General features: G+C 35.0%; 1 protein-coding gene across 6 annotated transcripts in view; it reads left to right on the top strand.

Annotated features, from left to right (window-relative positions):
• Positions 1–27,183, top strand: part of RABGAP1L (RAB GTPase activating protein 1 like) — a 719,423-nt gene that overhangs the window by 91,421 nt on the left and 600,819 nt on the right. For all 6 annotated transcript variants that reach the window (XM_029935097.1, XM_029935100.1, XM_029935099.1 and 3 more), the window contains 3 exons: positions 8,815–8,881; positions 15,164–15,266; positions 18,922–19,088. In XM_029935097.1, coding sequence (XP_029790957.1) covers positions 8,815–8,881; positions 15,164–15,266; positions 18,922–19,088 — 337 coding nt within the window. The remainder of the gene's footprint in view (positions 1–8,814; positions 8,882–15,163; positions 15,267–18,921; positions 19,089–27,183) is intronic.

Below are 27,183 nucleotides of genomic sequence, written 5' to 3' on the forward strand. Positions count from 1 at the left end.
ACTGCATTGAATCTTTTCATCATTTTCTTATTCCTCTTAGTACATTTAGGGCATAACATGTTATCTTCTGGGCCTAAGGATGGGAAAGTGCAGGCGGGTAACGGAGAGAGGTCATCCTTTTGGGAGTGTCAGGCTCAGGCCTGACCTGCATGGAACTGCAGGCAAAGCCAACATTTTGTGTCTGACGAGGGGTCTGCCGTGCACCGCATAGCACCTGACACCAGAGGCTTGCGGTAGAAAGATCTCAACAGAAGCAGGAATGGATTGTGAATTCACAGACTTCGATTGTTTGGCTCTTGGAGCGGTTCTTAACCTTGCTGCCAACATGCCTTCCTGTGCTGAAGTTATCACTTCAACTATATTAATCTCTTCCTCTTTCTCATTCTTCTTACAACTTTTCCAAATCCTTGATCTCTTAGCCACCATCTTGCATTTCCTCAAACATGACTGCAGTTTGGCTTTTGGTGGTGTTTAGGAATGTTTTGGTTTCTTTCAGAGTAAGCATGTTTCTGGAGCCTTACATAAACCTCTGTTTTTTGGCCATCGGTACTCAAATTGTCGGCACCAGTTCTGCATATTGTCCCAAGACACTTTATTTGCTGGAGGCAAACTGATTGGCAAAGGAAGGATTGGTGTATTACAGCAACTGTGTTTTGGGAAAAACCTGAATTGTTCATTCATTTGAGAATGATGAACTTTCTTGTTTGTCCCAGGTGTCTTCAGGTTGACTTCTGAAGTTGAAAAAACACTTAGTTCCATTTGATGTTCTTAATTAGGCTCCTCATTAACTGGAACCAATGTGAGAACCTCATTTTCTTCTTCTAATGCCACTTCAGGGAAATTCTTCTTGTTGTTTTCATAATTTGACTGTGACATTTCCAGAAACATTCAGAGGAAGGCAAAGCCAGCAATGTTAGGATATCTGCTACTCACTCCTTTCACCTCTTCATTTGGCATTTTAAGGTTATTCAAAACTCAAACTCTTGATTCCCAACCCTATTCCAAACCTGTTCCTCCCATAGTCTCCTCTGTCTTATCAGTTTGTAACTTGATCCTTCCAGTTACTCAGTGTGAAAAACTTGGAGTCAGATCTTTCTTTCTGTGTACCTAATTCCTCAGTAAATCGTATCAGTTCTACTGCCAAGTGTATAAAGAAAGATAAAACTCCAGATGGGAGGGATAGAGGAAAAATGTATCAATAGACATGGAAGAAAATGTAGATGGAGTAGAAGAAAAAAAGGAAGTGAAATTATAGCTGAGAAAAAGAAAAAGAAGCAGGAAGTCTACATGGAATCACTATTTTTCTTTTACATATATATATTTAAATGTTTATTTTATCTGTGTATGAGAGGGGAGAGAGAGAAAGAGAGAGAAAGAGAGAGAGAGAGAGAGGACATGTGCACAAGTAGGGGAGGTGTAGAGAGAGACAGAGGATCTGAAGTGCTGACAGCAGAGAACCTGATGCAGGGCTTGAGCTCACGAACTGTGAGATCATGACCTGAGCCACATTCAGAGGCTTAACCACTTAACTGAGCAACCCAGGTGCCCCTGGAATCACTATTATTCTTATTTAGCAAAAGTTGGTAAAGTTGTTTATGCTTTAAATTTTCTTTTATAATTGATTCTATAATTTTTGCTGATCTTTGTCTCTATCTACATTTGATTTACCTTTGTATAGGAGAAAATGAGCCCTTGTTAACCAGCAGTAGCTAGGGGGAAAATGTTATTTTTTGCCATGCTTTTTGAGGTTTTTGAATTGTGTTTTCAGGTACATTCAATTATAAAAATACTTGTAGTTTGGCTTTTAATTATTTTGATGTATATATCTGGTATATGCAAAAGCCTAAATGAAGTATCGTTATCCAGATTTCCTGTATTATTCCTATTGGATAGTAAAGCAAAATAATTGATTTGCTAAATGTTTTTAGCAGTGATTAAGCCAAGCATTAGATTTTGAAATATATGGCTTTGTTTTAATCATTTTTAATATTATATTTTCTGGCTATAGGTAAGTTCTCCTTTTGTACTTGAGAAGAGTTAGTAAAAGTATTCGTATTTGAAAATGGCTCTGGATTTCCAATTTTGATCCATTATAATGTGGATGTTATTGCCTCTGGATGGTATGTTTGGAGGCTGTTGTATGTTCTTGAAATTTACTGGTTTCTTCTTTAAAAAAAGAAGAAAAAAAGGACCTAAAAATATGACCTCTTCTTTGGTAGCCTCCTTTTAGATTAAATTCTCTGCACTGATAGCAGACCTAAAGCAGTCCTAAGCATCTATTTTAAATTATTTTTTTCCCTAGTAATTAGTCCTAGTGTACCAGGTAATCTTAGGGGAAGAAAGTAACAATTTCCCACCTGAAGAATGGCAAGAAAAGAACAACCAGTTTTGTAAACCTCTTTTGCTTATAAGTATAAAACCTAATGGAGAGACTTCTTCCTGTGACTGATGGCACTGAAGCTAGTAGTTTTTAAGTTCACAACTGTGGAGTCCTTGATCTGGATTTGAATCCTGGTTTTACAGTGACGTTGGCCAAATTATTTAACTTCTCTGTGCCTCAGTTTCTAATATGTAAGTGGTAAATAATACTTACTAAGAATATAGGGAGGAAAAAATTAGGTAATACCTATAAGGTATTCAGAATAGTTCCTGACTCACAGTAAATGTTTAATAAATGCTTATTGTTATTATTGTTGGTGGTATTATCACTAATACAACAATCATGATCTTTACTGAGACTGTTTTGAGTAATAAGTGGAAATCAGAGTAGCCAGCAGAATCGGAGTAGACTGCTACCATGAGAAGGCAAAGCTGTGGCTAGATTTTTTTTTAAGAACTTCTGTATGTCGACAAGGAGGCGTTGTTTTACAGTTACGATAATGCACAAATTTGTGTTACTTTGGTTCAGTTAAATAACACCAGTCCTGCAGCCATGTGGTTCAAATATTTGTTACCATAGTATATTAATTTTGAGTAATTACAGAAAGTGAAGACTTTGCTGTTAACTCTTCAGTCCACGGTCACTACATAAGTACAGCGTCAGTGACCAGTCATATCACTTCTTTCAAAATCTGTTGATAATAGTCATAGTGCATCTGTTGTTTAGTTAACTCTCAGACCACAGAGTGTGTTGTTTTGTTGTTTCTTACCTCTCGGTGGTAAACCTATGTAACATTTCACAAAAATGGATAATTGAAAGAGTTGACCAACAAAGATAAAAGTGCAGGAAAGAAATGGAAAGTGGTAATGCTGAAAGTGAAATTGAACGCAATCTTAGAAGATTGGAAATGGTGACAGCAGAATGAGAACAGGCCGAGACCTAAGCCCGGTGTGAAGCTGTGGTATGAACTGTTCTGAAAAAGTCTGATGGACTCTGATGGACTCCATCATCTTTGAATTCAGTAGGAATAGGAAGGTGCTTATGGTTGACATGCAGCATTTACTTCTAATTTGGCTTGAAGATTGCAGTAAAAAACAAAATTCTAGTTAGTTTTAGTAGCATTCAAGCCAATATTTTGAAGTTAGTTGCAACATTGAAAGGGAATGATAATTACAAGACTGCAGTTTCTTTAGCCGGTTTAGGAAGAAATATGGCAAAGCATGCAGTTAAAAACATTCCTGTATCATGACAGGAGCAGCAGTGAATAGTATGCATGTGGCATGGCAGAACCTTTAGTGCCCTGTACAAATAACTCTGCGGGATTTGAGTGGGACGTAGATGGAATTAGAAAGGAATAGGACCACAGGAATGTTGACACTGCCACTATTCAGTGGAATCTAGATAGGCGGCCAGAGGAACATAGTGAGGATTAATCTAGCAGCATCAATAAAGAAAAGTGGTTGTGAAGAAAAGGATGAATGTCTCCGAGGAGGTGATGCTACCACGAGCTTCACGTTAAAGGAGCCCTCAGAGATCTTTTCATAACATTAAATGTGCAAAGGAGAAAATATTGGAGCCTGATTCAAACTTAGAAAGGAACATGAGTTCCTCATAGAAAAAAATGCTTTTTTCATATTGTGAATTGTGTGAGAGGAAAGCAAGCACTGTTTAAACTAGTCTTAATTGTTTCCAAACAAATAAAACACTTTAATTGTCAATGTTTCTAAGTGCTTTAAGTTATAAGGTACTAAATAAATAATAGTTTTACTCCTCCCCCATTTCTTTATATACTTAAAACTGACAGTAAAGAGTTTTTTAAAGTTTTAACAAAAAAAATTTAAAGACTGCAAAACAATCATAATTTTTCCCATTGATTGTAACATTGTTTTGTACAGGTTTGGCTCGTGTGGTTATTTTAGTGGTTCCCCATACTGTGCATGGTGTGGAATGCCTGTGTATCTATCTATACTTGATCCCTATAGTGAGGGAAAAACAATCCCAACATTTCTCACCTGCAAGGCTTTTCCAACTATCTTTTCTTAAACTTCTTTAGTGTGAGACTGGGATTTCAATTTTTTCAAAATTTAGCTTGTACTGTGTATATTCTGAAAACAGTATGATTGACATACAGCTTTTCTTTGTATTTCTGTTAACCTCCTTCTGACATACTGTCACTTTTCATTTTTAATAACAAAAGTTCAGTTAAGAGACAGTGTTTCTTGACTGATATTGGTAGACACTTGCCTCTTTTCCTTTTCCTTTCTTCCCTTCTTAATCTTTATCGGTAGTCTTCTCGAAGAATAAATGGAGGTAAATAGGATCCTAATCATTTGATGGACTAAAAGCAAAAGTAAAAGAATTCATTTTTTTGTTACAGGACATTAATATCATCTTTGTTTTTCTCATTTTTTCCATTACTTAAGTCTAAAACACTGCTAGATATGCTTAGTTTTGGTGATTGTATGGATGCTAATTTTGTGTTAAATGCTGTTTAAAGCTCTGTTTTGAGTAAGAACTCCCAGGTATTTTGGAAGGCTAAACTTTCTCTTCTTCTTCTTCCCTTTTTTTTTTTTTTAAGTTTTTCTTCTTTTTCAAATCTTTATTTTTGAGAGTGCGAGCGAGCACACGCGCGTGTGCCCGCATGTGCACAAATGAGGGAGGAACAGAGAGAGAGAGAGAGAGGAGAGAGAGGGACAGAGAGAGACAGAATTTGAAGCAGGCTCCAGTCTCTGAGTTGTCAGCACAGAGCCCATCGCAGGGCTTAAACTCATGAACTGCAAGATCATGACCTGAGTCGAAGTTGATGCTTAACCAACTGAGCCACCCAGGCGTCCCAAACTTTCTCTTCTTAATAGTGGCAATTGTTATAATAATTTATAATTGGCAAGTGCTTTATAGTTTACAGTACTTTTACCATGAGATTTTTCATCTTTACATTAATGTAGTGAGCATGTAAGCAGATAATATATGTATTTCAGAAATGTTGAAAGTGAGATGTTGCAGTGTATAACTTGTCCTGGGTCACACAAGGAATTCTAATCTTTTCTGATAGGCTAGGGAGGCAACAGAGTATACTGTATAAAAGACCAGCAGTTTTGGATAATGGATTTGGGCTTGAATCCCAGTCCTTTAACATAATAGCTGTGGTGCTCTGACAAATCACTTCTACCTTCCTGAAAACAAACTTTGTCATTTTTCATATGCAGGTTGTTTTGAAATGTAAAATACAGTAATATAGTAATGTCTGACTTAAAGTTGGGTTGGGCTTAGTTGGTTGTCTCACTCTTGGTTTTGGCTCAGGTCATGATCTTACCATTTCATGAATTTGAGTCCCGTGTTGGGTTCTGTGCTGGCAGCACAGAGCCTGCTTTACATTCTTTCTCTCCCTCTCTTTCTGCCCCTTCCATGCTGTCTCTCTCAAAATAAATAAATAAACTTAAAAACAAGTTAAGGTATTTAATACACAGTATCTGTTATAATTAATGTAATAATATATCCTCAGGAGGTTTAATTTCAAATTTTGGTCAGGTCAGCTATTTACTGTATTATAAGTAATGTTGGATATGTCTTGTCTGTGCTTTCTACAGCAGTTCTAGAACTTAACAGATCAGGTTGTAATTCCCTGTTTACTTGTATTTTCCTCCTCTAGTAGACTGTGAGCTGCTTGAGAAAACAGGTGTGATGGCAATTTTCTGTGTTATTTATAGAGTTAACAAGAAAAGGTTGAATGCTTTGACCTCTCCAATGAAACACTTAATATCTGCATTAGGTGTTTGTGGTACTAATAATATCTATCTAATTACTGACACATTATTCCTAAGAGACCTTGCTTGTCTCTGTAGGAAGCCTGATGTGCTTTAATGAAATATAATTTAAAAAATAACTAATAACAGCTTGCTGGAGAGAAATTTTGCAGTCTTCGTGTTGGAAGAACTTACTTAGAGTTCATGTATTATACCTCTACCATTTTCTAGAAAAGGAAACAGAAGCTTAAAGGGAGTTAAGTGCTTTCTCTAAGGTCACATTACTGGCTGGTGCCAGGGGTTTTTTTGTTTGTTTATAACCTGGGAAAAGAGCAGCACATCAAAGATCATCAAAATAAAGTGAGAGCTGCTGCCGTTTAAGGAAAACCTAAATTTCCAGGGCTTTTTTTTTACAGTAGAATTGAACATAGAAATATTAAGAAAATATAAATTGTACCAATTTTACCATTCACCTGCCAGTGCTTGGGAAAAAAAAAAGAAATGATGAAAAACTTTGTTTTCAAAAGAGCAAAAAGATGCATACTAGATTGTTAGCATTGGCTCTTAAGGGGGCTGACATTAGAGAGAGAAAGGATAAATTATATTTTCTTTATACATTTTGGTATGCATTAACTTCTTATAATGAGTATATGATAGTTTTGTAATTTAAAAACCCTATAATATACAAATCTTTTCTTAAAAAAGCCATGAGAGATGCAAGCCAAAGCAAAGCCTATAGGAATGTGAGAGAGGTCTTCTGTCCTCACTGGCCTGACTTTTTAGTTTAGGGGACCAAATTTTATATCTGAAAAAATAATTCACCTTTTTATTCTTGCTTAGCAAGTATTTAAACAATGGTAGACAAAATAGTACAGTGAATTGCACAACTAGTTAATATTTAATTTGCACAGTGTATATTATAGGAGTTAATAGGGGTTTTTTTCATTGTATAGTAATTATATTAAAATTATGGATATTAAAGTATTTCTTTTTTAGTAGATTCCATTTTGTTCAGTGGTACAGTAATATGTTTGGGCTTTATCTTTGTCATGGAATTGATTATTTTCAGATGCCAAAAGAGAACCTTGAGCAGGGTATCCTTAAGTACTCACAGGAATTATATATTGTTTTACCACTTACTAGAGTCATATTGGGATAAGACTTACTTTGTTCATGGAAGAAAAAGCTGTGCTATTAGAAAGGTAAAAGTTTGGAAAATAACAAGGATCAGACTAAGTATTGATGTGACAGCTACCAGTATTTTGAAATGAAAAAAATCTTGGGGCTCCTGGGTGGCTCAGTCAGTTAAGCACCAATTTTGGTTCAGGTCATGATCTCACAGTCTGAGGGTTCAAGCCCCACATCAGGCTCTGTGCTGACAGCTGAGAGCCTAAGCCTGCTTTGGATTCTGTCTCTCCCTCTCTCTCTGCTCCTCCGCTATTTGCCTTCTATCTCTGTCTCTCAAAAAAATAAGCATTAAAAAAATTAAAAAAAATTTAACATATTTATTTATATTCTCTACCCCTGTATGAAATGCTCTATAGCATATTTTAAAATTTTGGAGAGCTACAATAAAAACACTCTAGTAAGTGTGGCTACGCATTGTTGGCAGAGGCATACTGAAGATGGATCACATTGCCTCTAGATTTACAAGATCTATTTAATAGGGAAAAGAATTTGAGTAAATTGTTGAATTTCTCTGGACTCTGCTTTTCTTACCTAAAAGCAGATGTAATAATATTCTAACAAAAATAAGAACATTAGATTTAGCTGAATTTTAGAAGTTATGAGACTCCTTCACAAATAAAGTGGTAGTGTTGATGGGATTCCTACAGAATCTCTAGCATCAGGAAACAGAGAACAGAGTAAATAGTTAATCATATATAGTATGTTGGATAATATCTTTACAAATATACTAGCATATTTAGTGATGAGCTTTATATAACTCTTCTTTCAAACTTAAGGTATAATAAATATTAATAGGCTACTCAGTAAAAGTGACTGTTGAAGACCAGAGTAATTGTTTCTGTTAATCTGGCTTGATGCAAGAAAGAGCACAGTCTTATTTTTTTTAATCTCCTTTTTCACTTAATTGGGTTCATTGATTTTGATCTATATGTTTAAAGTAACTCCCCAGCAAATAAAGTCTCATTTCTACCTAGAAACTAATTCATGTCCCATTACTATATTTTGTTTCAGTCAATAATTTGTGGCCATTTTATCAGTTTCTGATCATTGGTAATATATTACATGTAGAAATAAAGATTTGGGAATTTAGATAACTTTTTTTTAATTTATTTTTTTGAGAGACAGAGAGAGACAGTGAGAGCAGGGGAGGGTCAGAGAGAGAGGAAGACACAGAATCTGAAGTGGGCTCCAGGCTCTGAGCTAGCTGTCAGCACAGAGCCTGATGCAGAGCTCCAACCCATGAACCGTGAGATCATGACCTGAGCCGAAGCCAGACACTTAACCAACTGAGCCACCCAGGCGCCTTTAGATAACTTATTTCTATGTGATTTTATTATGTACCTCAACGAATTTTTTTTTGTGGTGTTTCTTAAAAAAAACTAAAACTACTTCTAAGTACAGAACTCAGATTGTATAGTTATTATAAAAAGGCATTTTGCTCACTGGGCTTCTATGTTTTCTTGATACCTTATTTGTCCTTTTTTTTCCCCCCAATATTTTCAGATGTTTTGGAATGTTATTAAGCCCAGGTCGAAACGTGAAGAACAGTGACATGCATTTACTGGATATGGTAATGATGATCTTAAGCACATTAACCAAGTATAGATGATAGTTATTTTATATTTTAAAAGTATTTTCTATTTAAAGATTTTGTCATATTGTCAAAATTGTTTCTAACTTTTAGCTATATGGTAGTAATAATTAGATTTGGAAACTCACATGTAAAATTACTTATGAGGGAGAGATTTAGGAAAATTTCCACCAAAAAAATCATATACTAATTGAAAGCAGATAAAAGAATAGTGTTATGACAATGTCCATCTATTCATCTATTTAGGTTTTTAGGAAGATATCTTTTCTTTGAGCCAAATATAACAAGTACATGATTCTAACAGGCATGCTTAGAGTGAATATGGTGCCTTTCATTTATTTTACTGCACTATTACTAATTTGAGGAATGAGATGAATGCTTTTGCTTTTTTTAAAGCCCTTCCCTTTCTGAATTTATACTCCTTGGTAACCTGTCCTTAGCAAAGTATATTTACTGTAGTAGTGGTATTTGTTTAAGGAATGTTCTTGAAGGTTAATATATATTTGAGAGTTGGTGTTTGATGTGAAAATAGTAAACTATCTTAACTTTAAAAAAAATTTTTTTTTAATGTTTTATTTTTAATACAGAGAGAGAGCATGAGAGGGGGAGGGGCAGAGAGAGAAGGAGACACAGAACTGGAAGCAGGCTCCAGGCTCTGAGCTAGCTGTCAGCACAGAGCATGACACGGGGCTCAAACCCACGAACGTGAGATCTGACCTGAGCCGAAGTCGGAGGCTTAACCGACTGAGCCATCCAGGCGCCCCCTATCTTAACTTTTAAACAGAAATATTGTACTTAATAAAAATATTTACTTTGTGATTTAGAAATGTAGGAAATTGTTATGTTAGAGTAAGAATTAGATATAAAGTAGTAAAGTATAAAGTAACTGAAATTTTTACACTTGGTGATAGATAACAAGCACTATGTGTTTTCTTCTTTTTAGTTGAGGTTTACAAATGTCAATTAAATATCATCAATTATATCAACTTTTTCTTAGAGTTATTCCATGGTAATGTTGCATTCATTTTCTAGTGGCCATATAATGGTTTGTTGAACATTTTTGAACACATAATTGTGTGCCACTCATTGTGTGGCAGGCTGAGCTTATAGCTGTGGTAAAACATAGCTCTTACGATCTGTGGGTTCATAGATTTGTGAAGGAAGCAGGTTCTTAAGTGTATAACTACTGCAGTGGGTTGGGTGCTCTCCTAGACTGTTACAGTGAGCCACAGAAATGCAGAGGTAAGAACAAACCAGTTCCATTGAATGTGAAAACAAATTAGCTACTGATCCATCTTTCTTCCATCGCTCTTTACAACATATCAGTAATACAAGTGGTTTTACCTAAGGCAAGCCATATATGGCACTTTGGAGTCTTGAAAATTCCATAAGGAGATAGTTCAGGAACATGTAACACAAGTTCCTAGGTCTCAGTTAGTCATGGTCTTTAGGAGTTTAAAAGATTAAGGTGAATCACTGGTAGAGATTTTTTAAAAGTAAAACCTAAATGCAGATTATAGAATTACAGACTGGCATGCACTTCTAGTCTTTGAGTGTCTTTGGCAGAGCAGTCCTCCACTTCGAAGTGTCCATGTTGAAATCAGAGGGTTTGTCAGCATTGGAGCTTCTGTGCAACAAACAGTTTGTAACATTGGGAAGGTTTGTATTTGCAGTTATCACTAGTTGTGATTTATTACTGAACTTTGTGCTGTCTTAATACATGGTTATTGAGCTTTGACTAGACTACATCTCATAAAACTTATTACTTTGTAATGAAAGATATGGCACGATTCTGATTATTACAAAGTCAATTCTTTGCAATCACCAGGAGTCCTATCCCTTTTAACTTAGCCTAATTAGTCTCAGTTCTGCCCTCTAGAGCAAGATGTGATATTTTTCCAAGACTCGTTAAAATATGTGAACACTTTGAAAACAAATTTCACTTTCTTGCACTTTTTTCCTAACAGACTTTGAAAAATTCTACAATTATATTTAATTTCAGAATTTGTGAGACTTTTCTTTTTATCTTGAATGATTTTTAAGAATGCTGACTTTTCTTCCCTGTGAATATTTTCTAATAAGCAAGATGAATTGAGACTTTTATAAATTTATAAATCTAGTTTAAGATCTACATGAAAGAGAAAGTCATTACTTATGTATATATAGTATATAAAAAAATCACATAAAAATAAAATTTGTTTTTTTGGGGTACAAACAACAGAGACTCAATTGTCTTCCAGTAGTGAGAATGTTTTTGGTGAAGATCCTTGTGCTGTAGGAATAAGGAAATAAGAATTTATGATCCATAGCCATTGATCCAGTTGGTGAGGAAAACTTTTCCTTTACCCTTCAAGCTTCTTTTGGCTGGTCTAAGAATTAAACTAACATGAGACAGATTAACAGGAGACATTTAAATTTAATTACATATGTATGGGGTCTTCATAAGAATATGATGCCTACAGGTAGTCAGGCAATGAGGCTTATATGTCTTGCTGAGCTAAGCAGAAGGGGTAGAAGTTGGGGACCTCAAAGGGAAGGAAGACAGTTCATAGGGAGATGAAAAAAAGTAAATGGTAAACAAATGTTTGCTAGACCACTCAGAAACAATGAGACATAGGAATTTTAACAAACTTTGCTAAGTTACTCCCTATTTCACCTACTTTATTTTATACTGTCATTACCTATGGTGACTATAAGGAGGGAGGTTACAGGTTCTTCCCGAGTCTTTTTTTTTTTTTTTAATAATCAGACTAAAAATAACCTATATGCCAAAGAGACACATTTTGAGGTGGCAAATTATACTGTGCCGTAGTACCTAGGAAGAGCCTAACTGCAAGGTGCCAAGAAGAGCTGAAAACGCAGTCAGCCTGGTTTCTTGGAACTGGAACTCAATTTAAAAGTCCTCGAAATTCCTTGGAAAGTTTGTGGAGCTTTACAATTACTATTTATTGACACTAGACCAGTAGCTGGACTCATGGTTACAAATACATTTATATTTTAATCCGGTATGCTTGTAATCTATATGTGTAAAAAAGCAGAAATAAAATTTTCATGAAACTGTTCTTACCCCTTAAGTGTGTGAAGAACTCTTCTAGTTTTCTTCTACTTGATTAAAAAATCCAGTCATAATCCACTAACTTGATTTGATGATCCACAAATGAGTCACAGACTGCTATTTGGAAAACATATTAGCCTGTCAGCTCCCAAGGGTCAGGATTGTTTTGTTTTGTTTTCCTTGCAGGATACTTAGTAGGCATAGACCATGGTTTATAGTAGGCTCATATTTGCTTAATAAATGGGTGGATTAACACGAATATGCAGTGTTACTTCTTCTGCGTGTTATCTCTTACCAGGACCGTGAGTCTGCTTTATGCTGCTTCTTGCCTACTTGACCTCATAGCTGCAGCTTGCTCATGACTTGGCAGTAGTTACTTTGCAGCTTACTGTGTTCTCTGGTCTCTGTGTTACGAGCTTTCTGCTATGTTCCCATTGGAAACAGCTGCATTTTATCTGGATTTCCTAGTTTATTCTTCCAAGAGGAGGGCATCTGGGGTTCCTTCCTGGCCTAGTTTGGGCAGAGACTTGTTGTCCGGATGCCCTTATCTGCTGTTTCTGATTTTGTCAGCCCTGCTTGTGGTGGAGGCAGAGGACTTAGGAAGGACTCTTCTGCAAAGAAACTTGAAGAAGCATCTTTTTTTTTAAAAATTAAAATATTTTTTTGGAGGGGGCCAGTGGCTCAATGGATAACACGTCTGACCAGGGCTCAGAAGATTCTAAAAATTAAAATATTTTTTAAATGTTATTTTATTATTTATTTATTTATTTATTTTTGAGAGAGAGAGAGAGAGAGAGAGAGAGAGAGAGCGAGAGCGCACGCAAGCGAGAGTGAGGGCTAGCGAGCCAGGAAGGGGCAGAGAGAGAGAGAGGGAAATCCCAAGCAGGCTCAGCGCTGTCAGCACAGGGCCTGATGCAGAGCCTGAACTCTTGAACTGTGAGATCCTAACCTGAGCTGAAACCAAGAGTCAGATGCGCAACTGACTAAGCCACCCAGGCGTTCTAAGAAGCATCTTTATAAGAGGCTGGGAGCAAGCCAGGCTGTGTGATAGAAAGGTCTCGTTCAATAACAAAAATGCAGTACTTGATGAAGAGAAACTTTTATTGAGGGTTTTTGATGTAAGACAGTATTATTGTGGTGGTATATTATGAGAACTACAAAGACATAAAAATGTGGTTGCTTGAGTTAGGCTATTCTGCTTATAAGAAATAGAGATCCACTTACAACACCTTGAAGATAGAATAGGTTATTGATCTTCATGAAATTGTAGCTAAACACTGCAGTTGTTTTTGCTATTTGGACTCCTCCTGTCTGCCTCAGCTGCCCCCTATGGGCTTGCTCTTTCTTTGAGTCTCTTTTTTTTTGCTTGGGCTCCTGCCCTTTTCCCACTGCTGCCCTTGCTCCAGGGGATCTGCTGCTCTGTCCCCCACCTCCTACCCCATACCTCCTTCCCTTCCTTCCCTTTTTCTGCCTCTTTCCTTCCTTCTGTCTCCCCCTTCTCCTTCTCTCCCCCTTTCCCTCCTTGCCCTTTTCTCTCCCTCCCTGCCCCTTCTCTGTCCTTTTTTCTTTCTGTTCTTCCCTCCTTCCCTGTCTCCTGGTATCTACCTTTGTATTTTGACTGCATGATTATTTTTAATGTTTTTTTTTTTGTATGTTTTCTCCATTTCTTGTTTACCACTTAGCAGTTTCCTAATGTTCTACTGTTCTTTATATGTTCTTTCCTATTTTTTAATTTCCATTATCGTATCACTTCATTTTATATGCAGCCTGTCAGTGCCTGATTTCTTATTAAAACCTTCAAGCTTCACTGGTAACTACCTCCCTTTCTTGGTATTTGTTAATTGAAAGAAATCATTTGATTGGGCTAGCTCATCTTTTCGGAGTCAAACACAGCACAGGCTTTTGTCCAGAAATGGATTGGGTTTTTGGGGAGTCAGATGCCCATTCTTGTTTTGAATGAGGATCTAATGAGAAGGGACAGAGGATAGTCACAGGAAGGGAGAGAGGAAGGGGTGGAGAGAGAGCGAGAATGAATATGAATATATGAATGTGTTGAAGGTGCTGAGTGAATTTCCCTAATGTGGCCTTGAATGTACTTCATTCCCGGAATGCAGGGTCTCTGCACTCAAGCTGTACAATTCAATTAGTAAAATACCACCAATACATTAGGAAAATAGACAGAAGAATTACCAAATGACAGATAATTTTATAGGGATTCAGAGAAGCTTCTGGGTGGGGGTAAAATTGAAAAAAAGTTATTTCTCTTTGTTTTAGGCTGGCACTTCACGCACTCTTCAGTTCATAATGTAAGGAAATGGGAACAGGAAATTTAAAGTTCTATGGATAATATGTTTTTGCACATGCAAGTATTTGTATGCTGTGTGCTGTTCTCCTGTGGGCACACCTCTAACCTACCCTCCCCTACACACACATATATACACATGACTGTATGTGATTGTGCTTTCATGATAGGAGCTGCTGGATTCTTTAGTGAAGTTCAGGAGTGGACTTGGTAGGAGCCTGAAAGAGTGGAGGAGATAAAGAAGAAGGGGAGAAGGAGTGAAGGGAGGGAGGAAGCAAGTATAAGAGTTAAAAGGAGATAATCAACTTGGGTGTTGATTACACACTTCTCTAAGTCTCCTAACATTGGTTAGTGATCATAAGCCGGTATACAAGTATCTGACATAGATGACAGAAAAGTCTGAACTTTCAAAGGTGTTGTAATAAAGTAAATTAATATTTTAAGAATATATTATAAATGAGAACATTGGAAGAAAAATATTGTTTTCCCATTGATTAGCTATTAATTCAATTTAAATATCTTCAATGAGATGTGCACTATAGTTTTTATAGGAACTATGGACAGCCTTGTATGTAGGTTTATGGAATTATGACCAGCAGTCTAAGATAAAGTTAAATATAACTTCATTCCAGTATTAGGTTTTTGTGAGTCAGCATATGAAGGTAAACCTCCTTCTATCCAAGAGGTACATGTCTCTCAATAGAGACTCTGAAGGAAACTATAGAAGAATTTAATAATGAAACAAATGCTTTTATAGGGTGATGAATAATACAGGAAAAGTTCATTTGATTATAAATCCAAATTTTAATAAATTTGCTTAATGTAAGATATGTTTATAATTTAAAATGGTGATTTTTTTTTGGATGCATGTATTCTCAAGTGATTTCTATCTGAATTTTTATAGGAATCCATGGGAAAGAGCTATGATGGGAGGGCTTATGTTATTACTGGCATGTGGAACCCCAATGCACCAATATTTCTGGCACTTAATGAAGAAACCCCAAAAGGTAAATTTTCTCAAAACATTCATTATTATTTGCTTTAAATTTTATCTAATGGTCAATGTTGTTTTGCTGTGTTTTTAAAAATTCTGGATCTTATTTAAAATGAAGTTGTTTAGATTTCAAAGTTTTTAATTTTTAATTAAAAAATTTTTTTTTATTTTGAGAGACAGAGAAAGAGCATGAGCGGGAAGCTGGGGGATGATAGAAAAAGAGAGAGAGACAATCCCAAGCAGGCTTTGTGGAGTCAGTACAGAGCCCAATGCGGGGCTCAATCCCCACAAACTGTGAAATCTTGACCTGAGCCAAAATCAAGAGTTGGATGCTTAACAATTGAAACAACCAGGTTCCTTATAGATTTTGAAGTTTTTAAAAACTTTTTAATGTTTACTTATTTTTGAGAGACAGAGACAGTGCGAGCATGGGAGGGTCAGAGAGAGAGGGAGACACAGAATCTAAAGACAATATATTATGAATGAGAACATTGGAAGAAAAATATTGTTTTTCTGAGCTAGGCTCTGAGCTAGCTGTCAGCACAGAGCCCGACCCCACGAACCGTGAGATCATGACCTGAGCTGAAGTCAAATGCTTAACCAACTGAGCCACCCAGGTGCCCTGATTTTGAAGTTTAAAAAAAAATACTTTATGCATCTATGGGGAAAGCCGCCACTTTCAACAGAATCCTCCCCAAAGATATGTGAATTAGTTTTATTAGATTATCTAGAAAGTATTTGGTGTTTTTACTTCATGTGTCACTATAGAGTCATTTTATTTTGAAGCAGTGATAGAAGAGTATGGAAGAAATAGGGAAAACAAATTCTGGAATTTTGCATATCTTTGGTAACCATTCTCTGTTTTCCTTAATGATTGATTATATTTTTTATTTTGAAATCATTTTTTCAGTCTTTTGAACTTTGGAATCTTAGTAATATATATTCAGGATTTCATTTGTGGTAAACACTTTTTTCATAGTTGTTTGCCATTTCATTTTGTTAGACATGTCTACTGTTAAACAGATTTGTCATTTTTCCCATTGTGTTTATTTTTATTCTTATGTTATCCAGATATATGTTAATTGTCTGTGTTTTTTACCCTTCTGTCATCTGTCCTTAAACTAAAATTTAAATTTTTACCTCATGAGTTACAACTAAAGTTATAAATTATACTAAATGCTTTACTGTGACTCAACCAATAATTTGTATTGAGAAAATAATGGATCTATTGGTTTGATCTTTTGTCTTAGTTACTTTATACCCACAGTAGATTTCTGGTTAAAGACAGGAGCATTAATGAATACTAATATGGAAATATATTAATGAAGATCATTAAATGGTAATTATTCCAAATCTCCTTAGCAGGAATATTTAAAATGTTGCATGCATTTGATCACACAACAAGATGTCGATTTCAAAATGAGGGATAAAAAGATAGGAAAATAGTGATGGTTATGTAGCCTTTCATGTATTAGGAATAAATAATTTTTACACTCACAGTTTGTAAATTTTGCCTATAGGCTTATAAAGACCAGCCTGTAAACTTCTGTCTTATAATCATTCAGAAAGTAAACATGAAAATGAGAAAAATAAGCCCAGTTGCTAATTTTGAAGAATAAAATATAAGAACTTCAAATAGTTATAAAAGCAATTTTTATCTGTTTTTATGTAACACATAGTTCAGTTTGATTTTGTTTTTTAATACATCTTTGGTCTTGCAAAAGATAATATATTTTAAAGTTTATTTGTTCTATTAAGATAAACTTAATACTATATTACAATAATATTTTTATCCAAAACATGATTTATTTTAAATTTAAAATTATTTTATATGTCACAAAAAACATTGACTTGATTTCTAAAATTTCCAAATCATGTCCCTTAGATTACAACTTACTCAGAGGATTCGTGAATAAAAGTTTGATTTTTTACAGAAGAAGTTGAAACTCTGGAGATGAAATGTCTTGGATCTTTTCAATATACCACCAAGATGTGTTTTTTATTCTGTTTTGTGTTATTGTCTCTTACACCTTTATAGTACTCTCCTTGAACTTTAAGGTCTGCTAGGTCAAGTATAGCGAATCCTCTTTTCTCTTGAATTCGCTGGTCAAATGCTTGTATTTAGTAAGAATGTAACAAATTTTTTCTTGAATTTGACATTAAAAGAAGTGTAGTTAATGCGTATAAATGTTGTTTAATGTTTTTTAAAACATTCTTGAAGGTTTCTTCTAATGATGGGCTTGGTTATTTGAACTTTGAGAACTAAAAAATGCTGGACAAAATAAAGCTTAAAAATATTTAGGAAGTAGCAAAGAGATGACAATATGGAATATCCAAACCAGACTGAAATACCCAGTGAGAGGCTCCTAGCGGGCTCAGCTGGTAGAACGCGTAGCTTTTAATCTCAGGATTGTGAATTCAAGGGTCCTACTTAAAAGAAGAAAAGGAAAAGAGAAAACCCAATGAATCTCAAGTAGGGTAAATTAAAAAAAAAAAAATCTGTATTTCAGCCTATTATGAAACTAAAGAAAACCATTAGACACTAGCCTACAAGATTCTAGATCTAAATTAAAAGAAGGCTGTGGCCTGGATGCCTGTGTGGTTCACTTGGTTAAGACTCCCACTCTTGGTTCTGCTCCGATCAAGATTTCATGATTTGTGAGATTGAGCCAGGCATCGGGCTCTGCACTTCCTCTCTCCCTCTCTCCCTGCCTCTCTTCTGTTCATTCTTTCTCTCTCAAAATAAAAAATAAACCTTAAAAAACATAAAAAAACTTAAAAAAATGAAAGAAGGCTATGGTCAAGTAAACATTTTATTTTTTGTACTTTATTTATTTGAGACAGAGACAGCACGAGTGGGAGAGGGGCAGAGAGAGAGAGAGAGTCACAAGTGGGCTCTGAGCTGGTAGTGGAGTTTGAACTCTTGAAACTGTGAAATCATAATTTGAGCTGAAACCTAGAGTTGAATGCTGAACTGATTGAGCCACCCAGGTACCTTGGCCAAGTAAACATTTTAAAAAATAACTGAACTTGTGACTGATAACACTATATTATTGCCTAAAATTACTTTCCAGGACTCTGATATAGCTGTGCAACTGTACAGAAGAGCCTTAATCAGTGTTTTTCCTGAACATACAGTGAGGGGACAATGAGGGTGTTGACAGACCTTAAAGCATATACAACATTGCACAAGCATTTTCCTGTACAAATTTAACATAGTAAAGGTTGAACATCTCCTTTGATTTGACAGTTCTTCCATGCAACTCATCAAAGTGAATAGTTTCTTGTATCTCTTTTTATAAGATGAAAGGGCAAATCCTTGTGATTTTCCAGTGTTTTTTTGGGGGGGAGGAATCTGAAAGAGTTTTCATGTAAAAAACATCCTGAAAATTTTACCTTATTTTTTATATGAAGTACCTGATTTGCGGAAGGAAAAAGTAGGGTTGTCAGAGATTTTGACCATTTATTTAGATAGATTCATGAGTATTGAGAAACATACTTGGAAAACATGTTTACCTGTTTAATCAAAGAGACAGTACAACACTTAAACAAAGGAGGTAGCATGATTGGAAAGAATTTTAGTTTTTTTCTAAGTGAGGAACCTTTTCTTTCTTAAGTAATCAAGAAATGATAAAGACAGCATAAAGTATGGGAAACTTCTCCCGCAGATAAGCGAGTGTACATGACTGTGGCAGTGGATATGGTGGTCACAGAGGTGGTGGAGCCTGTCCGCTTTCTCCTGGAGACGGTCGTACGCGTGTACCCTGCAAATGAGCGATTTTGGTATTTCAGCAGAAAGACTTTCACAGAGACGTTCTTCATGAGATTGAAACAGGTAGGACTTTTTGTTATTTTCATATAATAACCTATATTTTTTTCTAGCTTTTTAACACTAAAGATATTTTCTTTTTTTAAATTATTTTTATTATTTTTATTTTTTTAGCTGATTTTATTTTATTTTATTTTTTTAATATAACACAATTTATTTTTTTTAAAGATTTTTTTTCTTAAGTAGTAATAAAAAGCAATAAGATTCCTCAAATAATCAAGTGGTATTTAGAGTCAACCAATAGAATATTTAAAAAATCTACATCTAGGTAATGTAAGTTAAAAATAAAAAGGCTACTATAATAATTATGCACTTTTTTCACTAGAAATTTGTAATGCATACCTATGAAGTATCCACGTACTTAATTGAAATATTGATTTTATATATAAAACAACATCCTTTTATATATGGTTATTTAAAACCAAAAAGGACACAGAAATAGCATATCTTTATAAAATTATAATAAAAAAATTTCCAAGTAGTACCTGTGGCTACTTGTCATTTTTATTTCTACCAAAATGTATGTGAATGTATTATGTAACTTATCAGTAAGATTATAAAATTATTTAAATATAAAATTAGCCAAAAGTAGGTTTTTTTTGACATCCCTATATTAGGCAGTGTTAGGTAAAATACATAATTTTTGTTTTTTAGTGAAGGAAGAAGGTAGCAGAGAAAAATAATTAGAAGTCTAAATGTCTGTTTGTCTGAAATGAGAGTAAAATACTCCATTTGAATAATGGAAATCCTTTATATATTATTTAGTACTACCATTTCCCAAATTTAATAGTGCTTGCTACTTCATAGACTATACTATATGAAATGTAATGTGGTAAAAGCAAGTATCAACACAGTGAACTTATCCATTTTTATATAAAAACTGTGGCTCAGTTAGGCTTAATATACTAGATACTTTGAAATTACTGTGTTTTTTGTCTTTCATAAAATTATTAGAGCAATGGTTTTGACACAATTTTTATTACTATTTAGACTATTTCCTTTCTTTGTAGCATATTCTAGTGAAGATTTTATGAACAGTATTCAAAATATTAGTCTCCTGAGTGTTAAATTTTGTTATGACATATTTTCCTCTCTCCCTCCCTTCTTTTCTTTGATTTTTTTGTAGCTTAAGTGTTCTGACTATCGAAGAATTCACTTGTTATTTTGAGCCAAAGGATTATTCAGAGATGTGTAAGAGTAAATAAAGGAGCTATGTAGAAAGTGGTCATCATTCTTCTAGTGACAATTAATAAATTATATGAATTCTTCCTTCTTGAGACCTGATAAAAAGTTAGCTGTTTCTTGGGGCACCTGGGTGGCTCAGTCGGTTAAGTGTCTGACTCTTGACTTCAGCTCAGGTCATGATCTTATGGTTCGTGAGGCACTTTACTGACAGTGTGGATCCTGTTTGTGATTCTCTCTCTCTCTTTGCCTCTCTTCTGCTCATTCTCTCTCTCTCTCTCAAAATAAATAAATAAACCTTAAAAAAAAGTTAGCCTTTTCTCATATCTGTGTGTTAACATATATAGCAAGATAAACAAGAGTACTATGATTTATATGTTTATATAAATTTTAAGAATATATATGTTAAATTTCTATTATTAGATGTTATTTTCATATTTTAAAAATTACTGATGTTGAGTGATTGAATAGCAAGTAATTAAACATTTAAAATACTGCACAGGTCATTTTATGTGAATTAAGATTAAAGTAGATTTACTTACAATATTCAGTTCTACTAAATGTGAGATTTATCTTTTATGCTTATTTTTTATTATTATGAACAACTTTATGCCAAAAATTTAGAAAATGTAGATGCAGTGGACAAATTCCTCAAAAACACAATTTACCAAAACGATGGACATAGGAATAAATAAAAAATCTGAATTGTTAAATGTATAAAATATGTTGAATATGCAATCACAATTTTTCCTGCAAAGTGGACTCAGTATGAAAACTTTCATTTGTGAATGCCTTCAAACTCTGTGCACTTGGGAAATGTACACATACACAGCCATGCGTACATACCTGTGAACATGCAAACATACGCACACACATATGCATACACATACCAAACTACACAAGCTTCCCTTGAGAATAGAGAAAGAAAGAGAACCCCTCAGAACATTAAATTCCACTTAGTTAAAACACATGGTGTAATTATGTTTCTGGTTTACAAGGCAGTGATTCAACACTCCATATAACCCCTGGTACTCATCACAAGTGCATTGTGAAACTGGTTTAAATGAATGTCAAATATGATGGAGATGGTTTCTAACTTTGGTATAATCCATGTTCAAGCCATGGAGACTGAAGGCATACCTGCCCTGAGCAGAAATAATGAAAATTTAAAAAATGGAAATCTAGAGAAGTTAAATGAATTACTAAAGTTTATATGTATAAGTATTGCAAGGCCTGAGACTCTAAGTTCTTACTGTAACTCACTGTAACTCACACTGTGTTGCTCTAAGACTAAGCTACTTTCTTTCTTTCAGTATTTCAGACACTGGGTTGGTTTGTGGCCATTGATAGTAATTTTGAGATGTTAGTCTAGACTAGACAGCATTGGTAGAAAGAAGGAATTATGTGAGTGTTGAATGCAGTTCAAGGTTACCTTGGAAACTCTGGGTCCAGGCCATTCCTAATATAAAAGATTGAAAGGAGAATGGGTTAGTTTCAGTTTTGAGTGATTTGGACTTCAGGCACTTAGAATCATTTTGAGATTACTGGATTTACTGAATAAACCCAGAATTGGTCCTCTACTCAAAGAGGATTAGATCAGATTGCTGGGGGATAATAACATATTGGTAAAGGAGTCCCTATCCCCAAATTATTTTTTTCTTGTCAGTTTTCCTGCTCTCAAATACAGACGTTTATCTGTATGCTGAGGAATGTAGGAAAGTATGACTTACCCTAATTAGTGTCCATTTGGGGCCAAATGGCATTTTCCTTTCATTCAGTTTCCACTTGCAGGGAATGAAAAGAGCATGTAAGAAGGGGACTGAATCTAGGGGGTCTGGGAAAAGTTCTCAGAGAGAGCCATGTGATCTGAGACCTGATAGAGGATTAGAATTTAATTAAAGTAGGGGACCGTGTGCGCAAAGGCCCAGAGGGCTTGAAAGACTAGGGAGTACACAAGAGGGGAAGACAGTAGATGATGAGAGTAAGCGAGGTCCCTGATCACATGGGAATTTGTAGTCCATGGTAAGGGTTTTTTCTACATCAGCTTTATTGAACTGTAATTAGCACACAGTACAATGCACCCATTTTATGACTTTGGGCAAACTTATACCTTGAATAGCCACTATTAAAATTAACATAGACAATGTTTCTATTACATTTAAAAATTCCATTTTGCCATCCCAGCCATTCCTCCCCAGGCTCAGCCTCAAACAAGCAGTAATCTGTTTGTCATTATAGATTAGAATTGTCTTTTCTAGCATTTCCTATAAATGAAATTGTGCACACTATGAACTCTTTTGTGTAAGGCTTTCTTTCCTATAATAGTGTTTTTGAGATTCATCCATGTTGAGTGTGTGTCAGTAACTCCTTCCTTTTCATATGAAATGATAGGCCTGTGTAAGTATATACTACAGTTTATCCATGTATCTGTTTGGAATTTTAGTTGTTTCTCATTTGAGCTAGTATAGTTAAAGCTGCTCTGTGCATGACTTGGTGTGGACATAGGTTTCCATGTATCTTGGATAGATACCTAGAAGTGGAATAGCTCTGTCATATGGTAAGTGGATGCTTCATAAGAAACAGCCAAACTGTTTTCTAAAGTGCTTGATCACTTTATTTTCCCTCGGTCGATGTACATGTATTCCAGTTTCTCTTCATCCTTGCCAACACTGACATCTTTTAAATTTTAGCTTCTTATGGATGTGTAAATATAACTGATTGCAGTGTTAATTTGCATTTCACATAATGATTTTGAGCTTTTTATTCTTATAGGTCATTTCTATATCTTCATTATAAATACTCAGAGTTTTTGCCCACTTTTTGTTTGTCTTACTGAGTTGCAAGAGTTCTTTATATATTCTGAATATGTCTTTTGTCACATACACTTGTTCCAAATATTTCCCCTTAACAATGGCTTGCATTTTTATTTTCTTATCAGTACCTTTTGAAGAGCTGAGTTTTTGATTTTGATAGCTATATTAATTTTTAAATTATTTATAATTTTTGGCCATTAATTCCTGAACTCTGTTTCTATGCCATTGACCTTTAGGTCTGTTTTTGTACCAATAAATACCACATAGTCTTGGCCACTACAATGTTTTAGTAAATTTTACAGTCTGGTGTTGTAAGATTTCTGACGTTTTTCAAAGTTGTTTTGTCTGTGTCAGGTGTTTTGCATTTTCATCTGAATTTTAGCATTAGTTTTTCAGTTTGTAGAAAAATGTCTGCCTCGTTTTGATTTGGATTGCCTTATATCTGTATATCACATTGGAAAGACTTATTATCTTAACAGTATTAGGCCTTTTCCATATCTGAAAACCTAACATTATCCTCAGTGGGGAAAAACTGAGAGCCTTTCCCCTAAGGTCAGGAACAAGGTAAGAATGCCTACTCTCACTACTTTTATTGAACATAGTACCAGAAGTCCTAGCCACAGCAGTCAGACAATACAAAGAAATGAAAGGCATCCAAATTGGTGAGGGAGAAGTAAAATTTTCACTGTTTGCAGATGGCACAATATTCTACATAAAAAACATGAGAGATTCCACCAAACAGCTGGTAAGACAGAAAAATTAATTCATTAAAGTCACAGAATACAAAATCACTGTATAGAAATCTGTTGCATTTCTATATGCCAGTAATGAAGCAGCAGAAAGAGGAACTGAGAAAACAATGTAATTTACAATTGCACCAAAAATAGTAGGATACTAGTGACCAAACCTAACCAGAGAGGTGGGATACCTGTATTCTGCAAAGTATAAGACATTTAAGAAAGAAATTAAAGATGACACAGGAAATGGAAAGACATTCCATGCTCATGGATTGGAAAAATATTGTTCACTTGTCTATACTACTCAAAGCAGTTTGCAAATTTAATGCACCCGCTATCAAAATAGCACCAGCATTTTTCATAGAACTAGAATAAATAATCCTAAAATTTTTATGGAAACACAAAAGACCCCAGATAGCCAAAGCAACCTTGAAAAAGAAAAGCAAAGCTGGAGGCATCACAATTCCAGACTTCAAAATATATTACAAAGCTGTAGTGATCAAAACAGTATGGTACTGACACAAAAATAATCACACGGATCAATGGAACAGAATAGAAAATCCAGAAATAAATCCACAATTACATAGTCAGTTAATCTTTGACAAAGCAGAAAGAATATCCAATGGGAAAAAGACGGTCTTTTTAATAAATGGTGTTGGGCAAGCTGGACAGCTAGTTACATGCAAGAGAATGAAACTGAACCACTTTCTCACAGCAACACAAAAATAAATTCAGAATGGGTTAAAGACCTAAATGTGAGATCTGAACCCATAAAAATCCTAGAAGAGAACACAGGCAGTAATTTCTCTGATATTGGCTATAGCACCTTTTCTATAGATAGGTCCCCAAGACAAGGGCAACAAAAGCAAAAATAAACCACTGGGACTTCATAAAAATAAAAGCTTCTGCACAGCAAAGGAAGCAATCAGCAAAACTACCAGGCAACCAACAAAATGGGAGAAAATATTTAAAATGACATATCGTATAAAGGGTTAGTATCCAAAATTTATAAGGAACTCACCAAACTCCACACATGAAACACAAATAATTCAGTGAAGAAATGGGCAGAAGACATGAACAGACATTTCTTCAAAGAAGACATACAGATGGTCATCATACTGATAAAAGATGCTCATCATCACTTACCAGTGAAATGCAAATCCACGTTACAATCAGCTATCACCTCAGACTTTTCAGAATGGCTGAGATCAACAACATAAGAAATAGATGTTGATGAGGATGTAGAGAAAAAGGAAGCCTTTTGTGCTATTGGTGGGAATGCAAACTGGTACGGCCACTGCTGAAAACAGTATATAGGATCCTCAAAAAATTAGAAATAGAACTGTCCTATGACCCAGCAATTATCTGGGTCATACTAGGAATACTAGGAATTTATCCAACAAATACAAAAATGCTGATTTAAAGGGGCACATGTACCCCAATGTTTTATAGTAGCATTATTTGCAATACCAAGATATGGAAACAGCTCAAGTGTCCATTAATGAATGAATGGATGAAGAAGAGGTGATGGAATTATATCTATGTATCTACATGTATATATTTATATCTATATATCTATATCTGTCTCATCTCAAAGGAGTATTATTCAGCCATAAAAAAGAATGAAATCTTGCCATTCTCCAGGATGAAGCTGGAGAGTACAATGCTAACTGAAATAGGTCATAGAAAGACAAATACCAAATGATTTCACTCATATGTGGAATTTAAGAAATAAATGAGCAAGAGAAAGAGAAGATAACCAGGAAACAGAATCTTAACTCTAAAGAACAAAGTGTTGGTTACCAAGGGGACGTGTGTGGGAGTAGAGGTGAAATAGGTGTTGGAGATTAAGGAGTGCAGTTGTCATGATGAGCACTAGCTGATTAAAAATAAAAACTTAAAAAAACCCACTAATATCAAACCTTCAATCAATGTAGATGGCATATCACATAGTACATAGCTTTTCTTTAATTTCTCTGAGCAATGTTGTCGGTTTTAGTAGATGGGTTTTACTCATTTTGTTACATTTATCTTCAAGTATTTAATATCTTTATATGATTAGAAGATATATTTTGGGTTTTTTTATTTATTGTTTTTTAATTTTTAAATTTAAATCCAAGTTAGTTACCATATAGTGTAATAATGATTTCAGGAATAGAATTTAGTGATTTATCACTTACATATAACACCCAGTGCTTATCTCAACAAGTATCCTCCTTAATGACCCATTGCCCGTTTAGCCCTTGCCCCCACCCAAGACCTTGCCAGCAGCTGTCAGTTTGTTCTCTGTATTTAAGAGTCTCTTATGGTTTGTCTCCCTCTCGGTTTTTATTTTATTTCTGCTTCCCTTCCCTCTCTTACGTTCATCTGTTTTGTATCTTAAATTCCACATATGAGTGAAATCACATGACATTTGTCTTTCTCTGACTGGCTTATTTCACTTAGCATAATACTCTCTAGTTCCATCCATGTTGTAAATGGAACGATTTCATTCTTTTTGATTGTGAAGTAATACTCTATGGTATACATATACCACATCTTTGTTTATTATTTAGTGGACATTTGGGCTCTTTCCATACTTTGGCTGTTGTCAGTATGTTGCTATAAACATTGGGGTGCATGTGCCCCTTCAAATAAGCACCCTGTATCCTTTGGATAAATACCTAGTAGTGTTATTGATAGGTCATAAGGTAGTTTTTTTTTTTTTTTTAAATTTTTTGATGACCTCCATACTGTTTTCCAGAGTGGATACACCAGTTTGCATTCCCACCAGCAGTGCAAAAGTGTTCTTCTTTCTCTGCATCTTTGCCAACTTCTGTTGTTGCAAGTTGTTAGTTTTAGCCATTCTAACAAGTGTGAGGTTGTATATCATTGTGGTTTTGATTTATATTTCCCTGATGATGAGTGACATTGGGCATCTTTTCATATGTCTGTTAGCCATCTGCATGTCCTCTTTGGAGAAGCATCTGTTCATGTCTTCTGCCCATTTCTTCACTGAATTATTTGTATTTCATGTGTGGAGTTTGGTGAGTTCCTTATAAATTTTGGATACTAACCCTTTATATGATATGCCATTTTCAAATATTTTCTCCCATTTTGTTGGTTGCCTGGTAGTTTTGCTGATTGCTTCCTTTGCTGTGCAGAAGCTCTTCATCTTGAGGTCCCAATAGTTCATTTTTGCTTTTATTTCTCTTGCCTCTGGAGACATGTCTAGTAAGAAGTTGCCGCAGCTGAGGTCAAAGAGGTGGTTTTGGTGGCTTTCTGTGTTACGTTTAGGTCTTTCATCCATTTTGAATTTATTTTTGTGTGTGTAAGAAAGTGGTCCAGGTTCATTTTATGCATGTCATTGTCCAGTTTTCTGAACACCAT

The sequence above is a fragment of the Suricata suricatta genome, chromosome 3 (assembly GCF_006229205.1).
Source record: "Suricata suricatta isolate VVHF042 chromosome 3, meerkat_22Aug2017_6uvM2_HiC, whole genome shotgun sequence".
NCBI lineage: Eukaryota > Metazoa > Chordata > Mammalia > Carnivora > Herpestidae > Suricata > Suricata suricatta.